We start from the raw sequence: 14838 nt of genomic DNA, 5'->3' as shown, positions 1-14838 counted from the left end.
GGGGGGGGGGGAGGGCGACCTGGGCCAATTCCAGACCACTCAGGACTCGGTGAAGCCGGGGCTGACCCTCACCCAGCCCCCTCCTTGGCCAAAGGCTCACCGCCAAGCAGACAAGCCCACACCGAACTCCCAAGCCAAAAATTCCAACCTCACGGCTCCCGGGTGAAGGTGGCAACTTCCCCCCTCCTCCCCCCACCGCTTTCCCTGCCCCCCCCCCCCCCCATGGCTTTCAAACCAGCCTCACTCAAGGAGAGACAAAGAGGTTGAGACTGAACTGACAGGGTCCAACACCAGGGCCTGGGGACAGGCAGTAGGTACAGCACACTTGGTGTGGGACAGTCTGGGAGGTTCCTTCACCACCACCACCCAACGACGGGGCAGTTAACCGGCCCCCCACCTCCCCACCCAAAGACCGCGTTCATTCCACCGGCTGTCTGTCCGTGACTGACCCTCAGGGTACAGCGGTGTTTCACCTCAATGCCCTGCTCGTATTTCCAGTAATAACCTCGAGTAGGACCTTATCGAAGGCCTTCTGAAGTCCAAGTTTCACCTGCACTCTGCTAATCACAACCCCTCCTCCCATTGTCAGGGGTAACGCTGCAGCAGGGGGAGTGAGACCTGGTCGATCCCAGCTGGCGTGTTCCTCCAGTGAAGACGAGCTGAACAGGAGGAGAATCAGGAAGCTTCCCTGAGGTTTCCATGGCTTTAAGTCAGTGGTGCCCAGTGTATAATGAGGGCCCAACCTTTGTCTCACCAGCACAGACCCTGACTCCAAACACCTATCACCGAGCTTCAAAACCTGACCGTCTGTACCTCCCTCTGCAATTGGATCCTCGACTTCCTCATCGGCAGACCTCGGTCAGTGAGGATCGGTAACACCATCTCCTCTTTGCTGACCATCAACACAGGTGCACCTCAAGGCTGTGTGCTTAGCCCCCTGCTCTGCTCTCTGTACACACATGACTGTGTGGCTAAGCACAGGCTCCAATGCCGTTTACAAATTTGCTGACGACACCACTGTTGTTGGACGAATCACAGACAACGATGAGTCAGCGTACAGGAGCGAGATCGGACACCTGGCTGAGTGGTGCTACAACAACAACCTCTGACTCAACATCAGTAAACCTGAAGAGCTGATTGTTGACTTCAGGAAGGGGAAGGAGGGTGAACATGCGCCAGTCTACAGTGGGGAACCAGCAGTGGAGAGTGTCAGCAGCTTTAAATTCCTGGGCATTAACATATCGGACAACCTTTCCTGGGCCCAGCACACAGATGCATCACGAGGAAGGTGTGCCAGTGTCTTTACTTCCTTAGGAGGTTAAGGAGGTTCGGCTTGTCACCGAACACTCTAACGAACTTCGTACCGTTGAAAGTATCCTGACTGGTTGCATCACGGTCTGGGACGGCAATTCGAATGCGCAGGAATGCAAGAAGCTGCAGAGAGTAGTGGACTCAGCCCAATACATCACGGGCACATCCCTCCCCACCATCGGGAGTATCTACAGGAGATGCTGCCTCAAGAAGGCAACATCTATCATCAAAGATCCCCACCATCCGGGCCATGCCATCTTCTCACAGCTCCCATCGGGCAGGAGGTACAGAAGCCTGAAGTCCCACACCACCAGGTTCAGGAACAGCTACTTCCCTTCAACCATTCAGTTCCTGAACCAACCGGCACAACCCTAATCACTACCTCAGTGTAGAAACACTGGGACCACTGTGCACTACAATGGACTTTGTTTTTTCTTGTTCTATTTGTGTTCTTTCTTGTACAATTCTGTATAAATTATGTTTAATTTATGTTTTTCTTGTGAATGCTGCTCATCTGATGCTCTGAGCCTGTGATTCTGCTGCAGGTAAGTTTTTCATTGCACCTGGGCACACGTGGACTTGTGCAGATGACAATAAACCCCCCTTGAAGACTCATGTTTCTCCTGCGGGGTTGTTGAAGTGCGATGGGTAACTCCACTGATCGGCAAGGTTACCTGTAGCTATATTACTGCTTCACAACCAGCAGTGAGCACTCTCAGAAATCCTGAGGTGCTATATAAAAGCAAGCTCTGCCCTTCTTCCTTACTGTGAGCGTGATGTTCAGTGGGCTGTAATGTCACAGCTGATCACCGATACACGGCGCGAGGGACAGTGGGACAGGAGGAAAACGGCTGCCGCACCTTGTGGTGGCTGCAGAATACTCAAAGGTTGGGCAAACGGGACAGCCTGTGGAGAAAGGGAGAGCGGTGAGTGGTGCAAAACCAGAGAGCAAGGTGTAGGCCCACAGTCGAGGGCCGTTCAACAAAACTCTGAAAAGAACCAGGGGGTGCTCGGCGGTTTATACGTAAAAGCAGAAGGCACGAGGCTCGGCCCTTTGAGACTGCTCCACCGTTCAGTACAACCACAGCAGATCCGAACTTGTCCTCGACACCACTACCCCGGTCCCTCTCCCCTAACCCCTCAACTCCCTTGTGGTGTCAATGTCTGTCATCACCACCTGTAGATATTCTGTGACTCCCTGGAGCAGAGAATTCCAGAGATTCACCACCTCTGGGAGAAGGAATTCCTCCTCACCTACAGTATGTCTGGATTGGGTGACTCCTTATTCTGAAGTTCTGCCCCCTGGCTCTATATGCCCCCACTAGGGGAGCATCCTCCGAGCACCCACCCTGTCAACCCACTCAGGATACCCTGCTTCAATGAGGTCACCCTTGTTCTCCTAAACCCCAGTGAGCATTGGCTCAATCACATTTGACCATTTCGGCTCAGGAACCAACCTGGTGAATTTTCTCAGTGCTGCCTCCAACGTCGGTTTTTGGTACGGAGGCCAAAACTGTGCTGACAAACAGTAGACCGTCACCAACATACACCGAAACCTCCCTACCTTTTATTCTCCACTTCCCCCCCCCCCCCACCAACCCCACCGCAACAATGGAACACATCCCACTCGCCTTCCCAATGACTTGCTGCTCATTCGCATTAAGTTCTGAGGGAGACATAAGAAACGGGGGACGCTGGAATCCGGAGCAAAACACTAACTGCTGGAGGAGGTCAGCGGGTCGAGCAGCATAGAACATAGAACATAGAACAATTACAGCACAATTCAGGCCCTTCGGCCCACAAAGCTGTGCCGAACATGTCCCTACCCTAGAAATTACTAGGCTCACCCATAGCCCTCTATTTTACTCAGCTTCATGTACCTATCTAACAGTCTCTTGAAAGACCCTATCGTATCAGCCTCCACCACCGTTTCCGGCAGCCCATTCCAAGCACTCACCACTCTCTGAGTAAAAACTTACCCCTGACACCTCCTCTAGATCTATTCCCCAGCACCTTAAACCTATGTCCTCTTGTGGCCACCATTTCAGCCCTGGGGAAAAGCCTCTGACTATCTACCCGATCAATACCTCTCATCATCTTATACACTTCTGTCAGGTCCCCCCTCATCCTCCGTCTCTCCAAGGAGAAAAGGCCGAGTTCCCTCAGCCTGCATTCATAAGGCATGCTCCGCATTCCAGGCAGCATCCTTGTAAATCTCCTCTGCACCCTCTCTATGGCTTCTACCTTTCCTGTAATGAAAGATTCGGGTCGAAACCCTCCATCTGGACTGTCCACTTCCTTCCACAGATGCTGTTTGACCTGCTGAGTTCCTCTAGCAGTTTGTTTTTTCTGCTGAATTTTCTTCTATCTTGTACTGGGATCCACTTGTACTGAAACATTTTGTAACCCTTCTCAGTTTCAACATTAATTTGCCTTTTCATGGTTCCTGGTTAAGCTCACGTCTCGCTGCATTATATTTCATCAGCTAATTTCCTCACTTAACCCTTCCATGTCCCTTTTAGGGCTCGCTGTGTCCTCCTTAGAACTTGCTAACCCCTTATCAGCATCTGTATCACCCAATATGCCTCCAGTACACTTGTCCCTTTATCCAAGCCATTCACCACTGAGGCCCCAGCACTGACCCCGTGGTTCCCCAGAAGTTACCCGTCACCAAGCTGAACAAAGACCATTTATCCCCCCTTGTTTTCTGTTGGTTAGTCAGTCCCCTGTTTAACCAATAAATTACTTCCCCCTGTCCCCCAAATCTTGTGAGCCCCCTTGTGCAGTGAAACTTGATGTGGTACCTTACTGAATCCCTTCTGGAAATCCAAACACACTCCATCTACTGGCTCCCCTTAAATCCTCAAAGAACTCCAGCAGATTTTTATCCAACACGATCCCCCTTTTCATAAAACCATGCTTGATTGGACTGCCTTTTCTTAACCATCCTGCTGCTGCCCTCAGTAGTGGATCCCGGCATTTCCCCGATGAAGGATGTCGGGCGAAACCACCTCTGGTCCCCTGCTTTCTGTCTCCCTCCTTTCTAGGATAGTGCCATTACATTTGCGGTTCTCCAGTCCTCTGGAATCTTCCCAGAATCCAGGGAATTTGGTAGATTACAACAGACACAACCACCTCCTTTAATACCCCAGGATACATGCCAGAGGGCCCAGGGACGTGTCAGTCTGGTACTTTCTTCCTCATGGAGTCACACAGCATGGAAACAGGCCCTTCAGCCCAACTGGTCCATGCCGACCAAGATTCCCCATCCAAGCCTGTCCCATTTGATCACGTCTGACCCATATCCTTCTAAACCTTTCCCATCCATGTACTTTAAATGTACTTTAAATGTCCAAGTGTCCTTTGAATGTACTGTACCTGCCTCAACCATTTCCTCTGGCAGCTCATTCCACATAGATACCACCCTTTGTGTAAAAAACATTGCCCCCCCCCCCCAAGTTCCTATTGAATCTCTCCCCTCTCACCTTAAACCTGTGTCCTCCAGTTCTTGATTCCCCAACCCTGGGGAAAAGACTGTGCGCATTCACCCTATCTACGCCCCTCATGATTTTATAGAACTTTATAAGATCACCCCTCAGTCTCCTACACTCCAAGGAATAAAGTCCCAGCCTGTCCAACCTCTCCCTATAACTCAGGCCCTTGAGTCCTGGCAACTCTTGAGAATCTCTTCCGTACTCTTTCCAACTTTCCTATAGCAGGGCGACCAAAACTGTACACAGTGCTCCAGTAGCTTAAAACTGTAAAATACATTAAAATATTTTAAAGTGTTCCTGATGTCTTACTGTTTTAATATAGTTACTGTAATGGACTGTGGTGTTAAGGTTGTTAAAGCAAATACAACTTTACAGTAACTGTGTTAGATTGGGATAAGGTCACAAAGCAAATCATGACGGTCAGTTAAGTCAGAAATAGTGCGCACTGCAGAAGACATGGTGAAACAGAAATACGTTTAAAACCTGCAGGATGTGAAAGCTGGCAGACGAACTCTGTCCGTGGGACTTGACTGCAGTGTTGTGATGAAAGCCCACAGACAGCCCGGGACAGAACGGTAAAACTACCAGAACCTTCAAACCAATCACCTTTTCACACCCTCCTCCCGGTGGTGCTCAGACTCTTAACTCTACCTCGAACATTTTAACATATTTACCAAGAACATAGAACATAGAACACCACAGCACAGTACAGGCCCTTCGGCCCACAATGTTGTGCCGACATTTTATCCTGCTCTAAGATCTATCTAACCCTTCCCTCCCACATAGCCCCCTATTTTTCTATCATTCAAGTGTCTAAGAGTCTCTTAAGTGTCCCTAATGTATCTGCCCCCACAGCCTCTGCCGGCAGTGCGTTCCACACACCCACCAGTCTCTGAGTAAAAAAATAACCCCGACATCCCCCTTTGTACCTTCCTCCAATCACCTTAACATTATGTCCCCTCATGTTAGCTATTATCGCCCTGGGGAAAAGTCTCTGACTGTCCACTCGATCTATGCCTCTTATCATCTTGTACACCTCTATCAAGTCACCTCTCATCCTCCAAAGAGAAAAGCCCGAGCTCACTCAACCTATCCTCATAAGACATGCTCTCCAATCCAGGCAGCATCCTGGTAAATCTCCTCTGCACCCTCTCTAAAGCTTCCACATCCTTCCTATAAAGAGGCGACCAGAACTGAACACAATAGAGAAACTAACTTACAGTTTGGTTATTCTGTAATTGTCACGTTAACATTTTGCTTTTGCAGCACTGTACCACTCTGTTGTTTCATGCTAGTGGCCATATTTACTGCATTTATTATCACCATGTATACGGTGCACTCTGTGAGCTTCACACAAGTGAGGAGTTTCATTGCACCCTGGGGTACATGACAACAAACTAATCTGAATCTGAACGTGTTAGGTGTGGAAACTGGACCAAGTGCCAGAACATTGATTTGGAGATAGGGAGAACAAAGGTGGCATTGAGACATTCGGAGGAGCGCGCCATGAGTAAGCGACCTTTTGTAACAAGAGCAACTTTCAACGAGGGACTCAGACCGAGACACAGTAAACAGATGATAAGGAAAAGGTCAATCTGTAGAGGCAGGAACAAAGTAAGCAATAAAGGAAACATCAGCTGTACTTTTGGAAGGAACAGAGTTAAGATAACTCTGAAATTGGTAGTTAGCAGGTAAGATCAAAGAGGAAAAGTGTATAAAGTTAGATTGATAGAGAGAGACAGACAGACAGAGACAGAGACAGTCAGAGAGAGACAGAGGGTCAGCAAGAGACAGAGACAGAGAGCAACAGAGAGTCAGCAAGAGTCAGCAAAAGACAGAGTCAGCAAGAGACAGAGAGAGAGTCAGCAAGAGACAGAGAGAGACAAAGTCAGCAAGAGACAGAGAGAGAGAGTCAGCAAGAGACAGAGAGAGAGAGTCAGCAAGAGACAGAGAGAGACAGTCAGCAAGAGACAGAGAGAGACAGTCAGCAAGAGACAGAGAGAGACAGTCAGCAAGAGACAGAGAGAGTCAACAAGAGACAGAGAGACAGAGAGCGACAGAGTGTCAGCAAGAGACAGAGAGAGACAGTCAGCAAGAGACAGAGAGAGACAGTCAACAAGAGACAGAGAGACAGAGAGCGACAGAGTGTCAGCAAGAATCAGCGAAAGAGAGAGTCAGCAAGACACAGAGAGAGACAGAGAGTCAGAGGGAGAGACAGAGTCAGAGAGAGACAGAGATCAGAAGAGAACTGGCAGCCAATAGGACATACCAAGAATGTATACATAGACTGCAGTCACTCAGCAGGTGAGTGTCTGAGGTTTGGAGGGACGATCTCTGACTACTGCCTTTGTCAATGATCGCCTCTTTGTACTGGATGCAGCTTAATAAACCTGTTATGCTTATTCGCATTATACCTGTACCCAGAGTGGTTAGTTGTAGCCGTGAACAGCCTTGAGTTAGGTGCCATTAAGTACAGATTAGTAAACCTGTCAAGGATCCCTTGCCCCGTTTACGAGCTGGGGCCAGAGAGTCCTGGGGACACTCCCGGCCCATACACGGCGCCCAGCCACCCAGGCAGGTCCACCACATCTTCACCAACCTGCTCTACTGCTTCCTCAACCTCGGTCACATTGGGGAACAGTTGATTGTGAAATCTGGGCCCATCCACAGCTTGCTTCAAGTTGTAATTAAACCACAGTGTGTTTATTATCACCTGAGAAACACACAACAAATCACACTGTCGGTTAGTTCCTCAGAAAAATATCTGCCCATGACTCGTCCCCTCCAGATGCTCAAGAAGTTGATCATATTCCTTTCCAGCCCAGTACGTACCAGAGCAGTTGCCGTGGTGATCTTAGTTCCTCCAGAGGCTCCCACCACCATCTTCACAGAGTTGTCTTTGTCAAGTATTATGGACGGACACATGGAGGAGAGGGGTGTCTTGCCTGTGGGGAAGAGAAGATCGGCACTCAGGCAAAGTGCACAGAGAGGGAAGCATTGTGAGGAGCACTGGGAAGTTGGGGAAGTTCCCCTTTAATCCCAGTGTGCCGGTCCCTCCCACAGGGCTCCGGGCTCAAACACCGGCTCTGTGGTGTTACCAGCACCGGCCAGGACGGTACCTGTGTTCTCCCCCTGATCCGGCAACCTTAGGCTGATGAAGAGATCCAGCAGACTTTAGAACCATAGAACAGTACAGCACAATACATGTCCTTCGGCCCACCATGTTGTGCCGACCTTTAAACCTTGCGTAAAACTAACTAACTCCTTCCTCCCACATACCCCTCTATTTTAAATTCCTCCATATGCTTATCTAACAATCTCTTGAACTTGACCAACGTATCAGCCTCCACCACCACCCCAGGCAGCGCATCCCATGCACCAACCACTCTCTGGGTGAAAAACCTCCCTCTGACATCTCCCTTGAACTTCCCACCCATAAAGCCATGTCCTCTTGTTTTGAGCATTAGTGCCCCGGGAAAGAGGCGCTGGCTGTGCACTCTATCTATTCCTCTTTATATTTTGTACACCTCTATCATGTCTCCCCTCATCCTCCTTCTCTCCAATGAGTAAAGCCCTAGCTCCTTTAGTCTCTCCTCATAATCCATACTGTCTAATCCAGGCAGCATCCTGGTAAATCTCCTCTGCACCCTTTCCAACGCCTCCACATCCTTCCTATAATGAGGCGACCAGAACTGGACACAGTACTCCAAGTGTGGTCTAACCAGAGTTTTGTAGAGCTGCATCATTACCTCGCGGCTCTTAAACTCGATCCCATGACTTATGAAAGCTAACATCCCATAAGCTTTCTTAACTACCCTATCCACCTGTGAGGCAACTTTCAGTGATCTGTGGATATGAACCCCCAGATCCCTCTGCTCCTTCACACTGCCCAGAATCCTGCCATTAACCTTGTACTCCGCCTTGGAGTTTGTCCTTCCAAAGTGTACCACCTCACACTTCTCCGGACTGGTATTGGTATTGGCTTATTATTGTCACTTGTATCGAGGTACAGTGAAAAACTTGTCTTACAAACCGATCGTACAGGTCAATTCATTACACAGTGCAGTTACATTGAGTCAGTACGGAGTGCATTGAGGTAGTACAGGTAAAAACAATAACAGTACAGAGTAAAGTGTCTCAGCTACAGAGAAAGTGCAGTGCAATAAGGTGCAAGGTCACAACGAGGTAGATCGTGAGGTCTGAGTCCATCTCATTATATAAGGGAACCGTTCAATAGTCTTATCACAGTGGGGTAGAAGCTGTCCTTAAGTCTGGTGGTACGTGCCCTCAGGCTGCTGTATCTTCTACCCGATGGAAGGGGAGAGAAGAGAGAATGTCCCGGGTGGGTGGGGTCTTTGATTATGCTGGCTGCTTCACCAAGACAATGAGAGATAAAGACATGGACAAAGTCCATGAAGGGGAGGCTGGTGTCCGTGACGCGCTGGGCAGTGTCCACAACTCTCTGCAGCTTCTTGCTGTCCTGGGCAGAGCAGTTGCCGTACCAAGCCGTGATACATCCAGATAGGATGCTTTCTGTGGTGCATCGGTAAAAGTTGGTGAGAGTCAAAGGGGACAAACCAAATTTCTTTAGCCTCCTGAGGAAGTAGAGGCTCTGGTGAGCTTTCTTGGCCATGGCATCTACGTGATTTGACCAGGACAGGTTGTTGATGATGTTCACTCCCAGGAACTTGAAGCTCTGAACCCTCTCGACATCAGCACCATTGATGTAGACAGGTGCGTGTACACTGCCCCCTTTCCTGAAGTCAATGACCAGCTCTTTTGTTTTGTTGACACTGAGGGAAAGGTTGTTGTCATGACACCATGTCACTAAGCTCTCTATCTCCTTCCTGTACTCTGACTCATTGTTGTTTGAGATACGGCCTACAACAGCCGTATTGAACTCCATCTGCCACTTCTCAGCCCAGCTCTGCATCCTATCAATATCCCTCTGCAAGCTTCGACAGCCCTCCACACTATCCACAACACCACCGATCTTTGTGTCATCTGCAAACTTACTAACCCACCCTTCCACCCCCTCATCCAAGTCATTAATATCACGAAAAGTAGAGGTCCCAGAACCGATCCCTGCGGGACACCACTGGTCACAGCCCTCCAATCTGAATGCACTCCCTCCACCATAACCCTCTGCTTTCTACAGGCAAGCCAATTCTGAATCCACACGGCGAAGCCTCCCTGGATCCCTTGGCCTCTGACCTTCTGAAGAAGCCTACCATGTGGAACCTTGTCAAACGCCCTACTAAAATCCATGTAGACCACATCCACTGCACTACCCTCATCGATCTTCCTGGTCACCTCCTCAAAGAGCCCTATCAGGCTTGTGAGGCAAGATCTTCCCTTCACAAATCCATGCTGGCTGTCCCTAATCAGTCCATGATTCTCCAAATGCTCATAGATCCTATCTCTTAGAATCCTTTCCAACAGCTTACCCACCACAGACGTAAGGTTCACCAGTCTGTAATTCCCTGGACTATCCCTACTACGTTTTTAGAATAAAGGGACAACATTTGCCACCCTCCAATCCTCCGGTACCATCCCCGTGGCCAACAAGGACTCAAAGATCCTAATCAACGGTTCAGCAATCTCCTCCCTCGCCTCACGAAGCAGCCTGGGGAATATTCCATCAGGACCCAGGAACTTATCTGTCCTAATATTTTCTAACAGCTCCAACACATCCTCTCTCGTGATATCTACATGCTCCAGAACATTACCTTCACCAACACTGTCCTCAGCATCATCAAGGCCCCTCTCTTTAGCAATACTGAAGAGAAGTATTCATTGAGAACCTCACCCACTTCCACAGCTTCCAGGCACATCCTCCCACCTTGTCTTTAATCGGACCTACCTTTACTCTCGTCATCCTTCTGCTCTTCACGTATGAGAAAAAAGCCTTGGGATTCTCCTTAACCCTTCTCGCTAAAGCTTTTTCATGTCCCCTTCTCAATCTCCTCAGCCCCTTCTTAATTTCCTTCCTTGCTACTCTATATTCCTCACCAGCCCTGTCCGATCCTTGCAGCCTACACCTTATGCATGCTGCCTTCTTCTTCCTAACTAGTTGTTCCACCTCTCTCATCACCCACGGTTCCTTCACCCTGCCGTTCCTTCTCTACCTCACCAGGACAAATTTATCCCTAACATCCTGCAAGAGATCCCTGAACATAGACCACATCTCTATAGTACATTTCCCTACAAAAATGTCATCCCAATTTACCTTCCCAAGATCTCGCCTTATAGCCTCATAATTTGCCCTTCCCCAATTAAATATCTTCCCGTCCCCTTTGCTCCTATCCCTGTCCATGACAATGCTAAAGGTTATGGAGCGGTGGTCACTGTCCCCCAAATGCACACCCACCGATAGATCTGTCACCTGACCCGGTTCATTACCTAAAACTGGATCTAATATGGCATCCCCTCTAGTCGGCCTGTCAACATATTGTGACAGGAATCCATCCTGGACACACTTAACAAACTCCGCCCCGTCTAAACCTTTGGCATTAAGCAGGTGTCAATCAATATTTGAGAAGTTGAAGTCTCCCATGATAACAATCCTGTTATTCTTGCACATTTTCAAAATCTGCCTCCCGATCTGCTCCTCAGTATCCCTGCTGATCTACATTCTAATCTTAAACACTGAGCAAGACATTCAGGAATACCTGAGAGCACTTCTCCCACACCAAGCCGGATGAAGTCCGGAATTCTCTTCCCTACAAGGTCAGGGGTGCTGGGCTGAGGTGGTGGTTGACCGAGCTGGAGGCTTGTGTCGGGTGGCCCAGCCATCGAGCCCGCCCATGGAGACAACGGGGCTTTCGGGGGGAGCGGTGGGCACTGTCCGCTCCCACTGTTCACTGCCGGGAATGCAGGGTTGGATCAGAGCAGATCCCATGTGGAATGAAACCTTCCACCATCGAGAGATGTTCGTTGACTCTATGTGACTGTGTGGGTGCACACACACACCCTCCACACACACACACACACACACACACACACACACACACACACACACACACACACACACCATACATTCATCACACACATACCAGACACACACACCCTACACACACACCCTGCACACACACCCAGAACATACACTCACCCTACACACACACCCTGCACACACACCTTGCACACACACACCCCCTACACACACACACAACCTACACACACATACCCTACACAAACACCCTGCACACACACCCTATACACACACACCCTACACACACATACCCTACACACACACACCCTACACACACACCCTGCACACACAAACACCCTGCACACACACCCTGCACACACACTACACACACACCCTGCACACACACACCCTGCACACACACCCTACACACACCCTGCACACACAAACACCCTGCACACACACCCTGCACACACACTACACACACACCCTGCACACACACACCCTACACACACACACCCTGCACACACACACCCTACACACACACCCTATACACACACACTCTACACACACACACCCTACACACACACCCCGCACACACACACCCTATACACACACACTCTACACACACACACCCTACACACACACACCCTGCACACACACACCTTATACAAACACACCCTACACACACACACCTTGCACACACACACCCTACACACACACCCTATACACACACACTCTACACACACACCCTACACACACACACCCTACACACACACACCCTGCACACACACCCTATACACACACACTCTACACACACACCCTGCACACACACACCCTGCACACACACCCTACACACACATACCCTACACACACCCTACACACACCCTGCACACACAAACACCCTGCACACACACCCTGCACACACACTACACACACACACCCTGCACACACACACCCTGCACACACACACCCTGCTCACACACACACCTTATACACACACACTCTACACACACACACATCCTACACACACACACCATCACACAGCATACACACACACCCTACACACCCCGAAGACACACCCTGCACACACACACCCTACACAACACACACCCTGCATACACACACACCCCCCACACACACCCTACACACATACACCCTACACACATACACCCTACACACACACCCTACACACACACACCCTGCACACACACACCTTATACACACACACCCTACACACACACCTTGCACACACACACCCTACACACACACCCCGCACACACACACCCTATACACACACACTCTACACACACACACCCTACACACACACACCCTGCACACACACACCTTATACACACACACCCTACACACACACACCTTGCACACACACACCCTACACACACACACCCTATACACACACACACCCTACACACACACACCCTACACACACACACCCTATACACACACACTCTACACACACACACCCTGCACACACACCCTACACACACATACCCTACACACACACCCTACACACACCCTGCACACACAAACACCCTGCACACACACCCTGCACACACACTACACACACACCCTGCACACACACACCCTGCACACACACACCCTGCACACACACACCCTGCACACACACTCTACACACACACACACCCTACACACACACACCCTGCACACACACACCCTGCACACACACACCCTGCACACACACACACCTTATACACACACACTCTACACACACACACCCTACACACACACACATCCTACACACACACACCATCACACAGCATACACACACACCCTACACACACACCCTGAAGACACACCCTGCACACACACACCCTACACAACACACACCCTGCATACACACACCCCCCCCACACACACCCTACACACATACACCCTACACACATACACCCTACACACATACCCTGCACACACACCATATACACACCCTGCACACACACGCCCTACATGCACACATACATCCTGCAGACACACACACCCTATACACATACACACCCTACACACACCCTGTAGACATACACCACACATACACACACACCCTACACACACACACCCTGAACACACCATACACACACACCTACACACACACCCTGCACACACACACACCCTGCACACACACCCTACACACACACCCTGCACACATGCACCCTGCACACACACACCCTACACACACACACCCTGCACACACACACACCATACACACACACCCTACATACTCACCCTGCACACACACACCCTACACACAGACCCAACACACACCCTACACACACACCCTGCACACACACCCTACACACACCCTACACACACCCTGCACATACACACACCATACACACACACACACCCTACATACTCACCCTGCACACACACACCCTGCTCACAGACCCAACACACACCCTACACACACACCCTACACACACACACACCCTACACACATACACCCTACACACACACCTTACACACACACACCCTACACACACACACCCTGCACAGATACACCCTACACACACACACACACACACACACACACACACACACACACACACACACACACACACACACACAGGCCCTGAATCCATACAATGCCACACATACACTCTGCACACACTCACTAAGACCCCCCCCCTTCCTGTCACACTGCCTGGGGTGTTGAACGAGAGGGCGGGGGGTGGTTGGGGGGGTGGGGTGTGGTCCTGCTTCCTTGCACCTGGTCCTGTGGAACCTGGAGCCCACCCCCTTGGGCAGGGAAGAAGTGGCCTGGTCTGGGTGGGCACAGAAGCTGTGGGACGGGGAGGTCAGACATTGGCCATCCAAGGCCTGAGCCCTGCCCACAGCCGAGTTGTGCCTGGCCCCACTCCAGACTCCACTGTGGCCGGGCACCCTGGGGCTGGGACTTGCGGCGGCCAGTCCCGCAGCCCGTTTCTCGGCCAACTGTGGTCCTTATGGGGTGGTCCCAGGGGAGCGTGGAGTCCGGGTGACCAGTCCTGCCTGCCCCTGCACACGGAGTGACGGAAGGGGAGAAGTCCCGAACCAGGGGAAGGACGACTGGGAGCTGCTGCCTGCAGGGAG

At 50.5% G+C, this 14838-nt stretch overlaps 1 protein-coding gene across 1 annotated transcript in view; it reads right to left on the bottom strand.

Annotated features, from left to right (window-relative positions):
• LOC127579335 (glutathione hydrolase 1 proenzyme-like) overlaps positions 1-14838 on the bottom strand; it is a 67041-nt gene that overhangs the window by 631 nt on the left and 51572 nt on the right. Inside the window, exons 11-12 of the mRNA XM_052032059.1 lie at positions 7638-7750; positions 7405-7518 (exon numbers count right to left, since the gene is read on the bottom strand). Of these exons, the coding sequence (XP_051888019.1) occupies positions 7405-7518; positions 7638-7750 (227 nt within the window). The remainder of the gene's footprint in view (positions 1-7404; positions 7519-7637; positions 7751-14838) is intronic.

Source organism: Pristis pectinata, chromosome 17, assembly GCF_009764475.1.
Source record: "Pristis pectinata isolate sPriPec2 chromosome 17, sPriPec2.1.pri, whole genome shotgun sequence".
Lineage (NCBI taxonomy): Eukaryota > Metazoa > Chordata > Chondrichthyes > Rhinopristiformes > Pristidae > Pristis > Pristis pectinata.
Note: the sequence above shows the minus strand (reverse complement) of the source record. Positions and strands in the feature narration are given on the sequence as shown.